The sequence below is a fragment of the Neomonachus schauinslandi genome, chromosome 5 (genome assembly GCF_002201575.2).
Source record: "Neomonachus schauinslandi chromosome 5, ASM220157v2, whole genome shotgun sequence".
Lineage (NCBI taxonomy): Eukaryota > Metazoa > Chordata > Mammalia > Carnivora > Phocidae > Neomonachus > Neomonachus schauinslandi.
In genome coordinates, this window is record NC_058407.1 from 62,057,546 (window position 1) to 62,079,003 (window position 21,458).

The following is a 21,458-nucleotide window of genomic DNA, read 5'->3' on the forward strand; positions in this document are numbered from 1 at the left end:
TTGGCATTGAATGGCTGGTCCCTCCTAGGGATCTACTTCCCACCTGAAGAGGATTGGCGCCATTGCCCAAAATAGCTAATGTCCCAAAAGATATTCTCATTTTTAATTACAAAAGTAATGCTGTAGAGAAGCCAAATAATACAGAACAATATGAATTTAAAAAGTGAAATCGATCCTCGCAATGCCTCCATACCTATTGATTCATTCTCTAGAAGTAATAACTTCTGTGTAGAAACAGCAAATTAACCAGGGAATGGCCACTTTCAGAGGAATCATGGCAGTTAGAATGAAATTCAGTTCACAAAAGTTTGCAGCCCAGTTTTCAGAAGTAGAGCTATTGTGGAATAGGAGGTGCTGAAGACGACATGAGCTGGTAAAAATGAGTATTCCAGAGGTCGTTCTTATTCCCTGGGGGAGGGGGATAGGGTATGTCTTGGAGACCTTGGAGGGGGAGCTCTGGAGACCCGAGCCAGTGGGCTCAGGTGATGGAGAAATTCCATGGCCACATTTCCTACCAAGAGGCAATGGAGGTAACAGGACCTGGGTTCTTGACCCTTTGCAACAACCCAGAGTAGGGATGTCACCTGTCTGTGCACCTTTCCTCCCCCCATCCATGGACACAGCAAGCATCACCCATGGGCCCAGCAAGCATCACCCAACAACGGAGCCCTCTTTCCTGCTGACCCCAGCGCCATCTGCACACCCCTTCTCACCACCACTCCAGGGAGCCACCAACAACTGAACAGTAGCAACCAACAGGTCCCATGAAGCCCCTCGGCCACCTCTAGCCCACAGAGTTGGAGAAGGTTTTGAAGGACGGCAGGAATTGAAGGAAGTGTAACAGGTAGGTTGGGGCAAAGCCTCTTAAGAAACACCAGCCTCTCCCTCTTTTCTCCCCTCCCCTTCTAGATTTCCCTCCAGTACCTGTCTGGGGGCAAGTGGTATCACACCTGTGGAGGGACCCTCATCAAACAGAACTGGGTGATGACGGCTGCTCACTGCATGGACACGTGAGAAAAACAAAACCCAGCTTTGCTGAGCCCCTGGAAGGGGAGAAGTCTGGCCTTTCTCAAGGAATACATATCTCTGAGCACTCGGGGCAAGACTCTAAGGGAGTGTTGGGGGTCCTGCAGGGAGGTAGCAGGATATAATGAAAAGTACAGATTTGGGCATCAGGCAAGCTTTGGTTCAAATCCCAGTCCACCTTCTTCTACCTTTGTGACCTTGGATGGCTTACTTAGCTTCTCTAAGCTCTCATTCTCTTATTTCTAACATGGGGGTAATAATACCTACTTCGTAGAGTTATTAGGAGGATTAAGTAGGTGACTATCTCAGTGCCTGGTCAACGCCTGGCTGGTAACCATTTTTTTCATATTGTCTTGAGCCATTGTTCTCAAATCTGAGCACGAATCAGAATCACCTGGAAGGCACAGATTGCTGGGTCTTTCCCAGCAGAGCTTCTGACTTGGTAGGTTCAGGTTGAGCCTGATAATCTGCATTTCTAACAAGTTTCCAGGTTATGCTGCTGCTGCTGCTGCTGCTGCTGGTTCAGGGATCGTGTTTTAAGAACTATTGGTGTATAACCTCCCCCAGACCCCTCTGTGGGCTGAGAACCGTTGTATCATTTGTGCTCACCACACCCCTCCCAGGTTATGAGATATCCAGTCTATGATGCTTAACCTCATAAACTGGGCAATGAAGTTGATGGTAGTTTTTGTCACTCCCCCAAGTTAGTAAATTAGAGAAGGAGAGAGCTTGTTACTTCCTCATCTTCCAGGGTCTTTCGTCCGCCTTCTGCCTGGGTCAGATAAGATGGCTGCCTGTCCTAAATAGGACGTGAGATGGTTTCCCAGCTTTTATCTGAGGGGAAAGAGCCCCCTGGATCCCTCAGGGGTTCCTTCTCCTCTGTCACTCCAGACCAATGACCTTCCGTGTGGTGGTTGGAGAACACAACCTGAACCAGAATGATGGCACCGAGCAGTCTGTGAGTGTGCAGAAGATCGTTGTGCATCCATCCTGGAACAGCAATAACGTGGCTGCCGGGTAGGGGCACGGCTGGGCTGGCCTCGGGCTGGGAGGTCGAGGGCTGACTGGCCAGCAACAGGGTCTTGGCGTCCCTCACATTCATTCAGAAGGACTCTGAGAATTTGGATTTTGGAAGGCTTGGGAATTTTTGAAGGTCTTTGGGAGTTCTTTGATCTAGGCTGGTCTGCATGATTGGATCCCCTGAAACTCCTTCTCTGCAGAGTTTAATGTTTTCCATCTGTGTTGTTATTTATTATTCATTTTCTGGAATAGACGCCACCAGCAAAAGTAAATTTCTTAAAATGAATCTTACATGAAAAAAACTCCTGCAAGACTGAGCCATAAACTTTTGGAAAGGAAGTAGTTAAAATGGTGGTTGATTCTCTGGAGAATGGGGGTCGCGGGGCGGGTTCAGGTAACTGGGATATTTCTGCAGAGCTTTCAGAAACACGCAGCATTTTTCATCTTTCTTCTCTGAGAATTCTTCTCTACTACCGCTCTGCTCCTTTCTGATCCCCCCTGTCATAACTGAGAGATGTAAGCTCCACTCCCCTGGGTTGCAGAGGTCACAGCTAGACTACAACACCAAGACCTCACCAGCAGGTGCTGCTGTTAAACTTAGCCTACCATCCAACTGTGTCAAGTCTGAGCCCCAGCAAGTCAGTCCCCTCCTCCTTCAAAGTCGTTAGTTTCTTTTTTTTTTAATAATTTTTTCTTTTTTTTTCCTTTAAAGATTGACTTATTTATTTTAGAGAGAGAGACTGTGTGCATAGGGGGAGGGAGAGGGAGAGAAATTCTCAAGCAGACTGTCTGCTGAGCGCAGATTCCGATATGGGGCTCAATCCCACAACCCTGAGATCATGACCTGAGCCAAAATCAAGAGTCGGGCGCTTAACCAACTGAGCCACCCAGACGCCCCTAAAGTTGTTAGTTTCTTTTTTTTTAAAAGATTTTATTTATTTATTTATTTGAGAGAGAGAGAGCCCTAGAGAGAGAGAGAGCAAGCACAAATGGGGGGCAGAGGAGCCTGATGCAGGACTTGATCCCAGGGTCCTAAGCCAAAGGCAGACACTTAGCCGACGGAGCCCCCCAGACGCCCCTAAAGCTGTTAGTTTCTAATTCTCTGGGGACACAACGGCTTAGTGAGGGCCAGTCCCTATGCTGACCTGAAGGAAGGCCTGAGCTGGCTCCTTTCCTCCCACAGCTATGACATTGCCCTGCTGCGCCTGGCCCAGAAAGTGACCCTCAACAGCTATGTCCAGCTGGGTGTTCTGCCACAGGAGGGAACCATCCTGGCCAACAACAGCCCCTGCTACATCACAGGCTGGGGCAGGACCAAGAGTAAGTCACCTACATGGGCACCATCCACCACATGGATCTTGAGTAGGTAGCGGGGCTTCTGGGGCACATTTTTCTGTGGTCCTAGGTGTTCATAGCCAGAATCAAGGAACCAGAGATAAAATAACTGGTACATGAAATCAAGCTAAGAACAGGCCATGGAATAGTCAAGTCACATAGACTCATAACTAAAAAAAACAACAAAAACAAAAAACCTCAGAGAATATTTTGTACCTGCCTCTCATTTAATTTTATTTTATTTTAAAAGATTTATTTATTTATGTGAGAGAGAGAGAGAGAGCCTGCAAGTGAGCGTGGTGGGGAAGCGCAGAGGGAGAGGGAAAGAGTCTCAAGCAGATTCCCCACTAAGCATGGAGCCCCCATGGGACTCGATCTCAGGACCCTGAGATCACAACCTGAGCGGAAATCAAGAGTCTGACGCTTAACCGACTGAGCCACCCAGGCGCCCCCGCCTCTCATTTTATACATGAGGAAACTAAGGCCCAGCAAAAGTAAAGACCCTGTGTAAGATCACATGACTAGTTAGTAACTAGTTAGCTGGGGCCAGGACCCAGGTATCCTGGCTCCCACTTTGGTGGTCATTACACCATCACACTACCTCCGTAGAGGTAGCTCTTGTGAAATGAAAATAAGGGGGTATGGTCCCAGTTCTGCTTCGTACGGTTTGCAGTGTAAGGTGAAAGCAGGAGAGTCCTCAACAAATAAGACCATTTTGGTCACTTTAATTTTTCTTTTCTTTTTTTAAGCAGGAGTAGGAGAGGGGCACCTGGGTGGCTCAGTCGTTAAGCGTCTGCCTTCGGCTCAGGTCATGATCCCGGGGTCCTGGGATCGAGCCCCACATCGGACTCCCTGCTCAGCGGGAAGCCTGCTTCTCCCTCTCCCACTCCCCCGGCTTGTGTTCTGCTATCTCTCTGTCAAATAAATAAATAGAATCTTAAAAAAAAAAAAAAAAAAAGCAGGCGTAGGAGATTGGAGGTTGGTGGTTTGGAGCTTGGGACAGAGACACAGGATGACCCCTGAAGGAAGGGGCCTGTAGCCTCCATATAATGAGGGGAAGGGGGAGGATCTATGGCACGCAATGTGCTTGCCCTGAGTTCAGCTTTCTTCAGAGCCTGGGAAGGTTGGGCAGGGTGTGGAAGAGTTTTTCCCCCGGAGAGCACCTGGTGCTGACCTCCAACTCTGTGCGTCCTGTTCAGCCAATGGGCAGCTGGCACGGAGGCTGCAGCAGGCCTACCTGCCCTCTGTGGACTACATCACCTGCTCCAGCTCATCTTTCTGGGGCTCCACCATGAAGAGAACCATGGTATGCGCTGGAGGAGACGGGGTTCGCTCAGGATGCCAGGTGAACGCATGCAGGAAGTGTCAGAAATCCCACACTAGGCCCCTCCCCTCTCAGCCCCCCCATCCCCCACCTTCTCCTCACTTCCTTTCTACACCGCCTCGCACTCCCACGTACAGACCTGACTTGCTACTCTTGCGTCCCAGTGAGAATGAGTCTGTGCCAGGAACTCTAGACTCACAGAATCTCAAACTTGAAAGGAACCCTAAAATTCATCGTGCCCAGCACCCTAACCTCAAAAGCTAGTATGTGGCCCAACATTTGTGTGTCGGTGTGTGTGTGTGGTCCTTAGAAGCTGTTAGCCACCTAGACTTTTTACAGCCCAGAGTGGTGGTTGTTAATTGTGTATGAGGAAGCTCTCTTCCCATCAACCCCCACTTTTCTTGTAACTCCTCCACCACCACCCCTTTACCTCGGTAGTATTTCCAGAAGTGTAGACAGGTGAATACAGCAAGAGAAAGCACACAAAATAGTGTTATAGTCATTTATATATATAAATAGAATCTTCTTCTTCTATTTAGACAGGGTCAATCAGCAGTATACCATCTTACAGATATCTTAATGCAGTTCAACAAATGTTCTTGATTACCTATTAAATGCCAGGCACTGTGCTAAGTGTTAGGGATACAAAGATGACTCAAACCGAGGGTTTAGTGGAGGAAGGGCAGGAGCAGACATGTGATAGAACATTGTAATACAATGTGGGTAAGTGTTATAATAAAAATATGCAGTGGGCAATACAGGAGCCTAAAAGATAGGCACTTACCTGTACCTGTTGGGGTCAAAAAAGACTTGTCTTCCCCAAGAAAGCAGAGTCTATAAGCAAGTCCTGATGCTTACATAGGAGAAAGCCAGGCAGAAGGGGAAAAGCTATTCAGAGAGATTGACATGAATGAGGGCATGGGCCAAGAAACCCTCTAGAACATGTAGAGAATTACAGGGCGTTCCCTACAGCTAGAGCAGAAGTCAGAGCCCACAAACTTCCAAATCCTGCCTGCTGTCTGTTTCTCTATAGTCTATGAGCTAAGAATGGTTTTTACATTTTTATTTTTTTAAGTTTGTTTTTTTTTTTTTAAGATTTGTGTATTTATTTTGAAAGAGAGAGCATAAGCGGGAGGGGCAGAGGGAGAAGGAGAGAGAATCTCAAGCAGACTCTGCACTCAGTGAGGAGCCTGATGTGGAGCTCAATCTCACCACCCTGAGATCACAACCTGAGCCAAAACCAAGAGTTGGCTGCTTAACCAACTGCGCCACCCAGGCGCCCTGGTTTTTACATTTTTAAATGGTTGAGAATAAATTTTTTTTCAAGATTTTATTTATTTATTTGACAGAGAGACACAGCGAGAGAGGGAACACAAGCAGGGGGAGTGGGAGAGGGAGAAGCAGGCTTCCGGCCGAGCAGGGAGCCCGATGTGGGGCTCGATCCCAGGACCCTGGGATCATGACCTGAGCCGAAGGCAGACGCTTAATGACTGAGCCACCCAGGCACCCCGAGAATAAATTTAAAAAAGAATAATGTCATGACACATGAAAAATATAAAATTCCAATGTTCATAAAAAAGCATTTAATTGGAATAAATATAGCCACACTTGTTTACTTGCATATTGTTTATGGCTACTTTCATAGAGTTGAATAGTTGTGACAGAGACTCTATAGCCTGCAAAATCTAAAATATTTACTATTTGGCCCTTTATAGAAAAAGTGTGCTGACCCCTGAGCTAGAACATAAACTATTACCATACCAGGGAATGTCAAGAAATGACGCTAGAGGCAAGTAGGAGCCTCTTGACTTAGGGCTTCAAGTGCCATGTGCGGGGGAAGAAAATTTTTTCCTTCTTCCCTTCTACATTCTTCGGCTCATCTGATAATTAAATTGGTGTAAGACAGATTAACAGGAGAAAAACAGATTTAATTTGCTTTTTATGTGGAGAAGCTCATAAAAATATGAGACTCAAAGACAAAGACCTTTTAGACAAAGAAATAATAAATTTGTGAAGAATTGACAGGACAAAGACATTTGGGCTTGGGGTAAATGAGTGAAGAAGCAACAGGGTGAAGTTAACAGGGTTTGTTATATAGCCCTAAATTCCCTATCTCTAATGATAAAGATGTCTCCTTACCTCCTGGTACGGGGAGAGTCCCTTTCACATGGGTGATTATTTTCTGCTTTCAAAGGAACAAAGTAGGGTTAGAATGTCCTTACACTGTCTGTTCTTAAGTAACTTTAATTGAGAATAATCAATATCCCAAAGTGGTATATTTGCGGGCAGCAGCCTGCCATGAACCTCCATCATATGCTTAGGGACATGAACTTTATCTCTTAGGCCTGGGAAACCACTGAAGAGTTATGAAGAGGAGAATAGCATGATCAGATTTGCCTTTTTAGAGGCACTGTCTGATGACAAGGCAAGCATGTCTTTGAAGAGGGTAAGGTTGGCCAAGAGACAGGTTAGGAGACTATTGTAATTATCTAGGCGATAGATTTGAGGGCTTGAACTAGGGCAGCAGAGAGGAGACAGAAAGAGGAGGACCTGGAATGACTTTCAGGCATCTGGTTTAAGTGATCTGGGAGGGGTTTGCTGCCTCCAATGAGAGAAGGTTTATAGGACTTGGGAGAGAAGGTGGTGAATTTGGTTCTGAACAAGTTGAGTCTGAAATCCCAGTAGGACGTTCAGGTATAGTTAACCAGTAAGTAATTAGATATAGGAAGTAGAACTTAGGGGGAGAGCCAGACTAGAGACACAGCAGGTGAGATCCACCCCCCACCCACCACCCACCCCCATCCCACAGGGGAGAAGTTGTAGAATGAGAAAAGAACAGTGAGTTGAGGAAAGAACTGTGATAACATGAATACTTGGGCGCTTCAGGGATAGGTGGGGGACAGAGAACCCATAAGACTTAAAAAGGGATTAGAGATCATAAGCGTTTCCCAGAATCTCAGGAAATACTGATGTGTCATACACAGTATACAGAGCATCCAGCAGCCACAGTAGGTAACTGGAAAGGGCCTACTTGGGCCGTTGGTGGGTCACCGGTAACTGTGGCAAGAACAGTGTCAGGAGAGGGGAGAAGCTTTATTGAAGGTATGAAATGAAGAGACAATGAGAAGCATAGTAAGGAATGTAGAATCCCCTTCCAAGAATCTTGGATGAAAGAAAGGGACCATTCTTGGCATCCAAGGCATCCAATCTTGGATGGAAAAAAGTCTGATAGCTTTGAGGACGATGACAGGTCACGGAGGGGGTGAATATAGTATGGGACCACTGAGTGTGTTAATAGGCAAGAAGAAAGGATCTTGTAGGGTCAGAGAGAGAAAGGAGTGGATGGCACAAGATCCAAGAGGAGAAGGAGAGATGAAACCAAGGGCACAGGTGGAGCTGGAACAGGAAGGGATAGAGCAAAATACCAAAATGTGCACGGATCTGAAAGAGTGTACAGGCTGGCTGGCTGGAGGATGGCAGGTGTTCCGCATTAATTTTCTATTTACTTATAAACTAGGAGTCAGTTTGAATGCTGAGAATGAAGGAACAAGGGTTGTATGGGTCTGGATTAATTAAAGTGAGTGGGACAATGATCAGCCTCCAAGATGTTCCTGATAGGGTGAGGTTGGAGACCATGCAGTGACTGAGTATATGATTCACTCCGTTTGACTCGAGACCCAGTTGCAGGGAATGGGTTAATCCAGGGCTGGGTTTTCCTGCCTTGACTGGAGCCAAAGGACAAGAGTGCAGACCAACAGCAAGGTCTGTGCTAGGTGGAAGAAGAGAAGCCAGCAGGAGGCTGGGAGGCTGGCTGAAATAGCAGAATCAAATGATCAAAGATTCCTGGTGAGCACTTAGAACCACGGAAGCAAGGCGACCAACTCCTCCCAGTTTGTCCAGTTTCCTGCATTCTAGGAGCCCTACATGCAAGTAGAACCTGATACACAAGGCAGTCTCTGCCAGGTCCCCACCCTCTAGCTTCCCCCTTTTACCCTAAGGTTTAACCTTTCTGAATTAATTCACTTTCCCTCTCCTCCCTCAGGGTCTTGAACTCTGAAAAAGCAGAGTACTCTTTTTCTGGCAGTGGCTCCAAATTGACAGTTCTCTGAGGCAGTTTTGTCTCCAAAGCCTTTCCCACTGCAGTTCCCAAGACTGTGTCTTCTGGGTGTTCAGACTGCTGGGCCCCAACCCTTCACCTCAGACTGGATTCGCTGAGCCCCCCTCACCTCAATCCACTCATTCCCACTGAGCTCTTTCCCAGCTCCTCCTTCTGCCCTCAAATCCTCAGCCACATCTTCCATCTCTCCAGAGCCTGTGTTTCTGTTTATTTCAATTAGCATAAGACAATAGTATTATATATAACTTAATTACCTTCCATTCCTCTAGTCCCAAAATATTCTCAAACCCCCACTAGAATTTGGGTGGAAGAGGGGCGCCTGGGTGGTGCAGTCAGTTGGGCAACCGGGCTCTTAGTTTAGGCTCCAATCGCGATCCCGTGGTTGTGATCTCTAGGTCACCAGATCGAGCCCCCATCTGAGTCTGCTTGAAATTCTCTCTCTCCCTCTGCTGCTCGTGCTCTTTCTCTCTCTCTCTCTGAAATGAGTAAGTAAATCTTTAAAAACAAAACAAAACAAAAAAAACTTGCTTCTCCTTTAAAAAAAAATCCTCCACTTTTTTTTTTTAAGATTTTATTTATTCATCTGAGAGAATGAGATAGAGCATGAGAGGGGGGAGTGGGAGAGGGAGAAGCAGACTCCCCGCTGAGCAGGGAGCCCGATGCGGGACTCGATCCCGGGACTCCAGGATCATGACCCGAGCCGAAGGCAGTCGCCCAACCAACTGAGCCACCCAGGCGCCCAAAAAATCCCCCACTTTTGATGAGATTCTCAGCTTACCTGAGAGGTACGATCAAAATGTAAAGCATTAGTGCTACTCTCAGCTCCTGCTCTGCAGTTCTCACAGCTTTTTGTGAAATTCTCTTGATCCTTTGTGTGGTATTCACAAGTCATGATGGGTTTTGGCTTAACCTCTGTGATATTCACAGGCCACGTGACTTCAGGTTCACAATCTTTACATTGCTCATTCTCTTCATTCCTTTTTTGCTGTTTCTGTCTTGGGGGGATCACTTGCTTGGTGGCCAGCGGCTGTGAACATGCATTTGAAGCTGTTGAGAGGATAACAACAGACCAGGCAGACTATGATGATTACTATAAGCAGGATTCATTCCTGATGTTTGGAATGCACTTTGGAGCCATGGTCCCAAACAATCAAAATCAAAGAAGTCAAAGAGAGATCCCATTGTAGGAGTCAGCCTTTTAAGCCAAGTAGCTTGCTCGGTGATCTTATGTGAGTTCCAGCTCCTCCAGAAGTGTTAATCGAGGTGCGACAGGTGGTGCTGGCCACAGCACAGACATCCCCTCGCTCAGCTAGGGATAATTAAGGACTATCCTATCATCAAGAACAGCTTTGGCCAGAGAATCTAAGGGTCTTTGTGGGGCATCTCTTGTCTTGGCAACAGATTCTACCAGGTCTTCAAGAGTTAAAGAGAGGTTTCTGTTCATATTCTGATGTACATTTACTCTACTCCTAACCAGGGAAGTGTGGCCCTACCAAAGGAAGGGAATCCTGAGTCATGAATAATCAATGATTCCTTTCTAACTCAGTTCTTCCTCTAACTTGATGATGTAAATCCAGGGGAGTTGTACAATGAGGTAGGTGTCTTAGTTCATTTGTGGCAAGTCTGCAGGCACACTTGGATAACCTAAAAGGCACTTCCTGGCTCTGTGCCAGCTATCTAGTCCTTTGTAGGCCCAAGGAGGGTGATAACCACCATGGACAAAGACAAACTCTCTCGGGGCACAAACCACTTTTCGATCAGGTGGCACTGTTAGATGGATTCATTCTCAGGGATTGTTCCATTTGCCCATTCAAGCCAGGGGAGAGTTAGGTCTTCTCTTAGTCTGAAATAAAAAGTTGTTCTAAGTTCCAGAGGCTACCGCCCTTAGCCATGGCCCAGGAGATGTGGATGATGGTGTTCTATTTCCAGGCCAGCACCAGAGTAAAGGAAAGAAAGGGAAGAAGAAAGGGCTTCATATTTAGTTAGAGTATGAAGTCTTGAACTGGCCTCTTGGGAGAAAGCAGTCTACCTCGATGTCAGCTACTTCTCTCCCTAGTGACTTTGCCTGGGAGGTCTCCAACACTTGTGTGGGACCAGATGTCAGGTGGGGCCTTCTCCAGCTGTGAGATGCATGTCCAAGGCTTAATTAAGTCCCTGGAGTCTGGCTGCCCTCTGGGTGGTGAGGAGGACCTGGTGTCGTCCCTTCCAAGGAGATTCAAGGGCAGTCTTTGTTCTTATCGATTCCAAAACAGAAGGGTGAGAGAAAATTGGAAGTGTTAGTGTGAAGAGTCACAGCCAGATTTTTTTTAGGAAACTGGAAGAATTCAGGATCCAGGCCAATTTACAGGTGTATAATAGAACCTCAAAGACAATTAACAGGATTAGAATCTAATACACATGAAAGTGTAAACATAATTTCTTCTCTCTACAATTACCTTCATTTTTTATAGTAAAGCTAATTAGTTTGCTTTAAACATTGCCTGATTTACATAAGTGCAGCAAGAATAGTGATTGACCACATAAGCTCTTTTTTTAAAATTTCTATCTTAACTTTATTTAAATCTAATTAACATAGAACGTATTGTTAGTTTCAACGTAAGCTCTTTTGAAGACTGCTTTGCTGGAACCTTGTAAGCAAAATACCAGGTCAATTTTTCCATGAGGCTTTATTGGCTCTGTAAAGTCAACCTTAGTTCCTTGAAACTGTCTGGTCATATCTGAGCCTATACACAACTTTCTTAAATATGATATTCTAATCAGGGCTTTGGTAATATAACCAGTGTTTCCAATTGTGCCTTTTTTTTTTTAAGATTTTTATTTATTTGACAGAGAGAAAGAGACAGCAAGAGAGGGAATACAAGCAGGGGGAGTGGGAGAGGAAGAAGCAGGCTTCCCACCGAGCAGGGTGCCGGATGCGGGGCTCAATCCCAGGACCCTGGGATCATGACCTGAGCCGAAGGCAGACATTTAATGACTGAGCCACCCAGGCGCCCCCCAATTGTGTCTTATTATACAAGGAGATCAGATTCTCATTGAACCTCTGTAAATAACTAACTACAGTTACCCTGGAAAAACATGGGTTTGAACTATGTGGGTTGACTGATATGTGGATCTTTTCCAATATAGAACAATAAATGTATTTTCTCTTCCTTATGATTTTTAAATCACATTTTCTTTTATCTAGGTTACTTTACTGTAAGAATACAGTATAGAACACATATAACATATGTGTTAATCGACTGTTTATATTATCAGTAAGGCTTTGGTCAGTAGTAGGCTAGTTACATTTTCAAGGAGTAAAAAGTTATACGGGCATTTTTTTTTTTTTTTTTAAAGATTTTATTTATTTATTTATTTGAGAGAGAGAGAATGAGAGAGAGCAAGCACATGAGAGGGGGGAGGGTCAGAGGGAGAAGCAGACTCCCTGCCGAGCATTTTTGACTATGCAGGGAGGGGCAGTTGGTGTCCCTAACCCCCATGGTGTTCAAGGGTCAACGGTATATTGTCATGAAAAGAATACTCGAGACTTTTCAAATTATGGAGAGATCAGATAGGGAGAAAAAGGAAATGTTTCATCTTTGGTCACAAAGATATAGCTCACCAAATTGTTGATAGCTGAAGATAAAAGAAAAAAAAACGGTTTCCTAAAATCTGGAAAAGCAAAACATTAGAGAACCAGCAATGTTTTCAACCAGAAGTCATAGAAATTATAATCATCCTCCTCAATTCATGTAGGCCCATGTAATTAACATTTGTCCTATTTAAATCCATTTTTTCCATCAGTTCCGGAAATTTTCAACCAGTTCAGTTGCTTGATCTGAAAGTATCAGAGACCTGTATTCTAGAGTACTTGTCAGATTCTTTTCCATGAATTTCTCTGAAGATAAAACACATCTGCAGGAAGCTTTTGTAAAATCATCTGAGTAAAACAGTAACTCTCTGTAAATGATAAAAGACTTAAAAATGCCCATTTTTTTTTTTTTTTTTTTAAGATTTTATTTATTTATTTTAGAGACAGAGCACAAGAGGGGGGAGGGTCAGAGGGAGAAGCAGACTCCCTGCTGAGCAGGGAGCCCGATGCGGGACTCGATCCTGGGACTCCAGGATCATGACCTGAGCCGAAGGCAGTTGCTTAACCAACTGAGCCACCCAGGCGCCCCAAAAATGCCCATTTTTAAAGATCTGATGAGAGTTCATTATAATGGAACTGACAAGGGGACTTACCCACGGCCCTTGGAAATGGTGAGAAAGACCGTAAACTCAGTGTTCGCAAAATGCCACACTCACCTGTTTCTTGGTGTCCCTGGAGCTGTCAGAAGTGTCCTTTGGTCTGGCCTCTGCCACCAAATCTGTTAAGTAACAAATATTCAGCTGATTAAATTTAGAGATCAAAGTGGCTTCAATGATTCATGAATCAGATAGCATCCCATCTAGAAAATAGAATGGAGCTTCATTAAGCTGTAGAAAAGAAAAAGGTTATAAAGGCAGAGAGAGAATGGAAAAAGGAAATTATTAGCAAAGAATGCCTTGTTTTAGGCAAGGTTGCCCTCCTAAGAGGTCTATCAGCAGATTACTTCCTAGTGCTGACTGGGAATTTCCAGGTTGGCTGGTTAAAGATCACATTTCTGGGAGAGGCTGAAGCTACAGTTAGGTTAGGTATTAAGTCTCCGTAGAGCTTGGCGTAAGTGACTTTATTTTAGGCCTCCTGTCATTTTTTAACAGTTGGAATATTTTGGAAGAGTGCTTTGTGATCAAAAGCAGCTTATAAGTGAATTATATAAAATTATATCCTCATGGAGTCAACAGCTGCTCTTGTCTGTCTCTATATTCTTCTAGAGACATGCTTGGCACACCCAAGCGGGTATGTGTTTTATTGTGGGTCCCTGGTCATGTGTTCCTCTATTTCTCTTTCTTGTCTTACACACTATTTGATGTTGCAAATTCTTCAGTAAGTTCATGAGAAAGGGAAGCAGTTGGTTTTTTTTTTCATTTCTTCCCCCACCCACACCGCCCCACCTCTGGCAACCACCAATCTGTCCTCTGTATCTCTGAGCTTGTTTTGTTTTGTTCTGTGTTTAAATTTCACATAGAAGAGAGATCATAATGTATCTGTCTTTCTCTGTCTGACTTGTTTCACTGTGCATACTGCCCTCGAGGTCCATCCATGTCCTTGCAAATGGGCAAGATTACCTCTTTTTTCATGCCTGACCTCTCATCCATATTATATTCTAAAATTACTTTTCATTTCCTGCAGAACTTTGTTTTCCCTGGAGTTAATAACTATCTTTTTAATTTGAATAATATATATTCCACTTATCACTAAGTCAACCCCACACTGTCCACTAGTTTGTAAATGACTTATTTTATCCTCTCTTGACCCCTGTGTTTTGTGTCTTGGTATGGGTCTATTTGCATTTATTGTGAAAGAGACTTGGTGGGTTTTCTCATTTTAGAAACTCCAGAACTTTGGTTCTGAAAATGTTTGTTGATGATTACCTCCCCTCCATTTTTATATTCTCTCTAGAATTTCTGTTATTCACCTACTTACCTCCTTAGATAGTCCTCTTATTTTCTTAGTCTCTCTATATTTTGTTTGTTTGTTCTACTTTATCTTCCAACCCTTCCAATCTTTCATTTCTACAATCATAATCATAATTTCCAAAGGCTCTTTTTTGTTTTCTGAATGTTCTGTTTAATAGCATGCTGTTCTTGTATCATGGATGCAATATCAATCATAGTTTTTTATTGCTTGTTTCCTTCTCCCTACAAATCTTGATTGCCTTCATTTTTTTGTTTATTTCTTTGTCTCCTTGTTTTGAACTTTATTGTTACATTAGAGGCTTTCTTCAGATGTTTGGCACTCCTTCACCATCTGCTCTTATTTCAGAGTGAGGGTAAAAAGCTGATCAGTAGCTCTGAGCCTTTGGTGGGATTCATCCACGGTGAACTGGTCTGTTGGATGATCTAATGAGGCCACTGCAGCAGGGGACCTCGAATGGCAGGATCATCTGGTCTTCCCTCTTATGCTGGTCAGATTTTGCAGAGAAATATCTTTCCATTTTCTGTCTGGAATTATAGAACTGGCATCCTGGGAGCTGAATAAGGAAGAGAGTGTCAAGGTCATATTCTATCAACCCAGGTTCCTCTGATTCTAAGCCTGAGCATGTAACTGCTACCCAATACATCACTTTCACTCCTCTTTACACCCCAGTTTTTTTTCCTTACCCCCGTTTAGTTTAATGCATTGTCTACCTACCCTGTGTCTAAATGCTAAGTCTAATGAGAACCATTGGTTTAAATGCTGGGGATGAAAAAATCATTAGAACACTCTACTCCCCCTACTCTCAGGTTCGGTGTAAGTCAATAAAAGCTACTGAGCTTAAGATGTTCAAAGTTGTATGCTAGCATTGTGGAGAGGAAATGTATCAGTAAGACACAGTTCCTGTCTCAAGAAGCTCACAGATAGGCGTGGCAGGTAGAAACAAATTATGAAACCAAAATACAAGGCAGAACATGACATGAGTGCAGCAAAAGAAAGGAAAAGATACTGCAGTTGTCCCGAAAGGAAAAAGAGATTTCATCTGCATTGTGGGGATACGAAGGAAGTGGGGATTTGAATTGGAACTTTAAAACTGCACCAGATTTTACAAGCAGAAATGGGGAGGGCGTATAAGCAAAAAAAAAAAAAGGTTCAGAGATTTAAAAACGGAGTTTTAGACCCCTTCTTCTCCTCCCTGCAGGGTGATTCTGGGGGCCCTCTCCATTGCTTGGTGAGTGGCAAGTACACTGTCCATGGAGTGACCAGCTTTGTGTCCAGCCTGGGCTGTAATGTCTCCAGGAAGCCCACAGTCTTCACCCGGGTCTCTGCCTACATCTCCTGGATAAACACAGTGAGTCTTCCCAGATGACGGGTTGAAACACGGTCATCTGAACCCCCGTGTACTGGCAGGGTTGGGGAGCAGCAATTGGCCAGGGGAAGCCACCATCTTCCTTACCACATTCATTTACTCCTTTCCCTTGCCTCCGTGGTGCACCTTCCCACCATAATGCTGCCGTCCTGGGTCCCCCTCCGCATACCCACTCAGGCTTCACCAAAGTGTTTACTGCTTAGGGCAAGACAGTGACTACAGCAGACCTCAACCAGGCACATATCAGTGCTGTCCTAAGTCAAAGCCAAGGGAAAAAACGGCTGCAGCAAGGCCCCCATGCTTTCGGGCAATGGAAGAGTCACTAACATTTTCTCCCATGAGCTCTTTCTAAGGGCATTATGAGAAGCTGCTCTACCCTTTGGCAAGAGGTTTTACCACCCTAGACAATGCTCAAAGGTTAGGTGAGAATTTACCTCCACACTGACCCACTTCATCATCATCCCACCTATGCCCTCCAGCCTTCAAACACACTCTGGAGTCTTTTGGTACGAACTTTGATTCACAACCATCTCCAGGCCTGTCCTTGCCACTAAGTGCTGGGCATCTGCCTATAACACTGAATTGTCCCGACACAGCTGAGATCTACTTCCTGCCCCCCTCGAACTACCCCAGAAACCCGGGCAGGGCCACCCTCAACCAGGAGTCCTGGAAGAAAACAGAAGGGAGGTGGGCAGAAGTTACTGACTGTGGACATATCGGCTTTTCCTTCAGGTTATTGCCTCCAACTGAACATCTTCCTGAATCCAACAGCCTGCCCAGGATGATGCTTAGATCCACAGTAGGACTTGAGACCATCAAGGACAAAACTTTCTGCGAGACCACCCAGCTAGATACAGAAAAGCAAATACAACTGAATATACATTACCACCCTGAGTCTTTTTGTTTGTAATGGAGCACTCTAAAGGAAATGCAGTTCTAGGATCCACATTGGGTGTCATCACATTTCTGTGCTGGTTCTTCCATTTACCGCCACCTCTACCAGTTCACAAACTAAGCCAAGTGGGAATGGTTTTACATTATTCTTTTTGCATTATTTTCGGATCTACCTATCTATCAATCTGCCCATCTGCTCTTCTTCCCATGTGCCTTTGCTATAAGCAAAGGCAAAGAGTGCTTTAAAAATGTTCTTGAGTGCTGAAATGTGCCCGGACTCTCCCAGGTAGACTGTGGGCTCATCCTTCTTTTGGTTCCCCGCTTCAGGTCTAGAACAGGTGCTCACCCCAAAGTTCTGAGTGATGGCAACTACTAGGATACCCTAGAGATAGGAGTATAGGATTCAGTGGTAGGTCAGATGCCAGCAGACAAAGAAAGTGGCCAATTACAAAGGAGACGAGGGAGGCAAGAATAGAAACAAGGAGAAAAGAAGATACTGAACAAAAAGAGGAAAGGGTTGAGCAGAACAAAAACGGAGAAGAGACCACAATAGAGGGCCTCCAACTAAGTGTGAGTCAGCATTTCAAGGCTGGGACTAAAATAGACAACCGGATCTGGGGTTCTATAAACCACAGAGAACTGGGAAGCTGATAATTCTGCCCGATCCTGACCTGGGCTCAGTCTTTTGGAGTGGCCTACAATAGACGGAAGAGGGAACTGAAAGAAGGTGAAGAGGATGAGAAGCAGCTGTTCATAGCGAACCCCGAGGACCAGACAAGAGGGAATAGGTAGTTAACGTTATAACCAGAGAAACCGGCTAAGACCGGTCCTGGCATTTGTAGGCTGCAGTGTCAGCAGAAGCCTCTGGAACAGTGTATGCACTGTAAGAAGCTGGGTCAGGACGCCTGTATTCCCATCTCGGTCCCAACACTGAGGAACTGGGTAACCTTGGGCAAGTCACCAGCTTTTTCTGTGACTCAGTTTCCTCATCTAGTTAACTTCTGAAGATCGTCCCTGCTCTAAAACCACATGATTTGGTGACCATCGATTTCAGTTCCTAAGAGACTGGCACAGAAGAGGGTTTCTTAGGAGGCAGTGGCTGGGTTGCATTGCTGAGGATGCCGTGGACGCCAAGAGTGACACAGGTGTTGGCCTCCTTCTGCTAGCGACAGACCTGTTATCGTGACCACCTTCTCTGTGTTCCCACAGTACTGCCATCCCCTGGGCTTCTCCCCTCTTCTTCCCATCCAACATCAAGTCCTTCCATTTTCTGCACTCTGCCCCTTCTAGACCATCCCCACAGCTATCGTCCAGAATAAACCCTAATGACCTAGGACCTGACAATTTTGTATCCATCTCTATAAATGCATTAAGCACATAATATTATAATCATCTGATTACCAACGTCTCTCCACCTCAGACTTTAAGCATCTTGAGGTCAGAGATCTCATTTTTTTAAAATTTATCCTTGGTTTCCCAACACCCAGCATGCCCGTCACACAGCTGGCCCTGAGTGCACTATGTCTGTTTGGGGGAATGGCCTGGGAAATGACAGCAGACAAGGGCCTCCAGCTTCCCTCTCCACTCCTGGTCAGGAAGTCATCTTGACCCTCTTCCCCTCTTGGAGGGATGTTACACCACTGTAAAAATCTGTGAGTAAACGATACCTCCAAACCCAGTGTCCTCATCTCCGGCTATCCCCTCAAAGGGGTCAGCTCCAGTTAGGAAACCTCGGTGGGAGCAACAGATGTGATGTGGGCAGCCTCATTCCCACTTTCCCAGCCTGTGTCTGTCTTCACACCCCGCCTCCACCCAGGACACGCACCAGTCCGTACAGCTAGAGAAGTGTGCTCCGCTCCCCAGCGCGGGCTTCCAGTCTCTCCTCCTCAGTCCTTTCCTTTCCTAAGGACCCCCATTTCTACCGCTGGCTCGGTTGTTCCTCCCTTTCAAATCCCGATGTGGGGGCCTGTCCCTTCCCCCACTCTGCCCCTACCAGTTCTAGGCCTACAGGCAACCTCTCCGGCAGAGGCTTTCCATCTTTAAAAACCGCAGCCTGGAATAAGTCGAGCATTTAACCTGGCAACCTAGAAGACACGCGCATAGAAGTGAAACAACGTTTCTCAATACTCTTGCTAAGTGGAAATCGCAATCTTTCTACCCCACCGTTCCAGTTATTCCCCAGTGCTGATGGTTATGGCGAATTGGCTGCAGGCACGAATAGGTCTCGGCCCACGTTAGAAAACTCCGTTCCGTGGGGCTGGTGCTCCCGTCCCTCCGGGCTGCGCAGCTTCGAGGCTGATTTTGAGGGAGCACCACCTGAGGGCAGGCCCGAGTTTCCAGCCTCCTCCTCCGAACAGGTGCAGCCCCCAGCCTGAGCTCCAGAGGTCCCCCTTGGGGCCGGGGCTGAGCGGGGGTGGGCCTTGGGGGGCCCTCAGGGCCACCGTGGCTGCGCCGGGAGCCGGCCTCGGGAAGAGCCTGGGCGGCGGCGGGGGTCGCGAGCGGCGTGGGTCGCGAGCGGCGTGGGGCGGGGCGGCCACGGCCACGGCCGGATGCGAGGCATGCCGGGAACCGCACTTCCTCCTCGGGGGCCTCCAGAAAACCACAGGCCGCCGGGCCAGGCCGCCCGGAGCCGGCAGGATGGCGGAGGGCAAGGCGGGAGGCGCCGCCGGCCTGTTCGCCAAGCAGGTGCAGAAGAAGTTCAGCAGAGCCCAGGAGAAGGTAGGTGGCCGGGCCCCACCACCAGCCGGTCCCGCCAGCCGGACGCGGTGAGAGGGGCGTGCAGTGTGCCCGAGGGGGCCTGGGCGGAACCGAGGGGTCCGCGGCTTCCCCCGCAGATGGGCGTGGGACTGGGTTTCCCTTAAAATAGAAAGATTTGAGAGAACGGAGGAAATCACCCGATCTTGGGCAAGGGTAGGGACGCAGAGGAGACAACAGTCTCCCTCAGGAACCCTAAACAAGACTCAGGCCGACCCAGGAAAGGTGGGAGAAAGGAACCAACGTTGGCAGGTTTTGTCCTAGCCGTCCAGGGAAGATGGTATTTTACAGATGACGAAATTGAAGGTTTGAAGGGGATAATCTCCCCCAAAGTCATAAGGCAGCCATGACCAGCTGTGCTATCAGCGAGGACCACCTAGTCCACAAGGACTAGAGTAATCCTGCAGGATTCTCTCTGTACCCACCCCTGCCGGGCCTCTGCGCGTTGTTGAAGCTGATGTAAGCCGTAGCCCGTATCTGCCCTTCTGTGTGGTCTCAGAGTTGGAAACTACCCGGCCCAGGGTGTTGAAGGAGCATCTCTTTCTAGATTGTGTTCTGGGTTTAGCTCTGGGTGGTCCTACTCCAGCACTAGCATTTAGGTAGGCTGTCCCCCTGTAACACTCCCCTACATATTTTAATGACATTCTTGTTTCTACCTGTCCAGAGTATGTCCTTCCCTTCTAACCTGAACCTCTCTGCTCTCCACCTATCAACACTCTTGGGAGATGAATCTCCTTTTTCTGTCTTTGAGGAAGCCAGGATCGTGTGAAAGAGTGGAGGAAAAGGAAAGGTTTTGTGTGGCTAGACTTCATTACTTCACCTTACTCTTAACTTCACCTTGATCGTGGTTTCAGCGTCTTGAAAGGCTGTCTAGTTACAAATCTGATAGTGATCAGAGCCTGTGGGTAGGTCTGGTTAGAAGCGGTGTGGAGAACAGGAGGTACCAGCTGCACCATGGGTTGGAAGAACAAAGAAAACCCAGAAGGCCAAAAACTCATGGATAATAAGTATTTTTAAAAGATACAGCAGTTGGGGCGCCTGGGTGGCTCAGTTGGTTAAGCGACTGCCTTCAGCTCAGGTCATGATCCCAGGGTCCTGGGATCGAGTCCCACATCAGGCTCCCCCTGCTCTGCGGGGAGCGTGCTTCTCCCTCTGCCTCTGCCTGCCACTCCCCCTGCTTGTGCTCTCTCTCTCTCTGTCAAATAAATAAATAAAATCTTTTTTAAAAATGTATGGGGATTAACATAAGAATAAAAAAAATAAAAAATAAAATAAAAAATAAAAAAAGACCGTAAAAAAAAAATCTTTAAAAAAAAATAAATAAGAGATACAGCAGTTGATTTTACCTCATTCTTTCATCTTCTGTCCTCCTCCAACCTATCAACACTATGCCCTTGGTTTGGGATTTCTCTCCTTTTCTAAGCATGGACTCCAAAGCCTTAGATAAATAATGTGCCTGCTCTGGGCTTAAGATTCTGCATCTGTAAAATGAGAGAGTTGATTTTCAATGATTTGGAAATTCAACGTGGTAAGTAAGGATACCAAAGCGAGAGAAGGGGCGAGGGTGCCTTGTACCTCAGAGTACACCCAGGTACACCCTGTTCTTCCTGGTCTGAACCCTGAGAAAACAGAGAGAGGAGCCACCTCACATCTGCCTCAGGGAACTTGCAGGTTAAGGCAGAAAACAGGAAGATGCTCTGCGCCCGCCCAGACGTAAACATAAAGGCAGGCAGACACTGAACTTGGAGCAGTATAGAGTGGGAATGGCCTGGAATGTGGGGAGGAGCTCAACTCAGCCTGCCAGAGTCCTTGAGTCTTGGGAGGTTTTTGAAGGCGAGAGAGAGAGAGAGAGAAAGTTACTGTCAAAAGAAAGGACTCCCTGGAACACTTTATAGTTTTTTTTTATAAGCAGTTGGCTGAAATCTTCTGAGTAATATGTAGTAACTCAGGGGTCAAATAGTCAAATGGGTCAGATATCAAGCGCCTACGATTGACAAGCCATGGGAAATTAAGAAAGACACCATCTCTCTCTTTATGGAGCCAACACTCGCATGATAGGGTCTCACTTCATCTTTGCAAC

At 46.3% G+C, this 21,458-nt stretch overlaps 2 protein-coding genes across 4 annotated transcripts in view; both read left to right on the top strand.

The window, feature by feature from the left end:
* The first annotated feature begins 524 nt into the window (after positions 1-524).
* Positions 525-16,614, top strand: CELA1 (chymotrypsin like elastase 1). Its single transcript, XM_044915202.1, has 7 exons — positions 525-530; positions 910-1,010; positions 1,918-2,043; positions 3,230-3,366; positions 4,581-4,726; positions 15,563-15,712; positions 16,463-16,614. Exons 1-7 carry the CDS (start codon positions 525-527, stop codon positions 16,478-16,480), a joined length of 684 nt encoding a protein of 227 aa, XP_044771137.1. The 3' UTR covers positions 16,481-16,614.
* A 2,608-nt stretch (positions 16,615-19,222) lies between these two features.
* Positions 19,223-21,458, top strand: part of BIN2 (bridging integrator 2) — a 30,656-nt gene continuing 28,420 nt past the window's right edge. For 2 of the 3 annotated variants that reach the window (XM_021704815.2, XR_002481161.2), the window contains exon 1: positions 19,243-19,342. In XM_021704815.2, coding sequence (XP_021560490.1) covers positions 19,262-19,342 — 81 coding nt within the window. In that variant the 5' untranslated portion in view covers positions 19,243-19,261. Of the gene's footprint in view, positions 19,343-21,458 lie in introns of all 3 variants that reach the window. The other variant, XM_044914841.1, reaches the window with a different exon arrangement.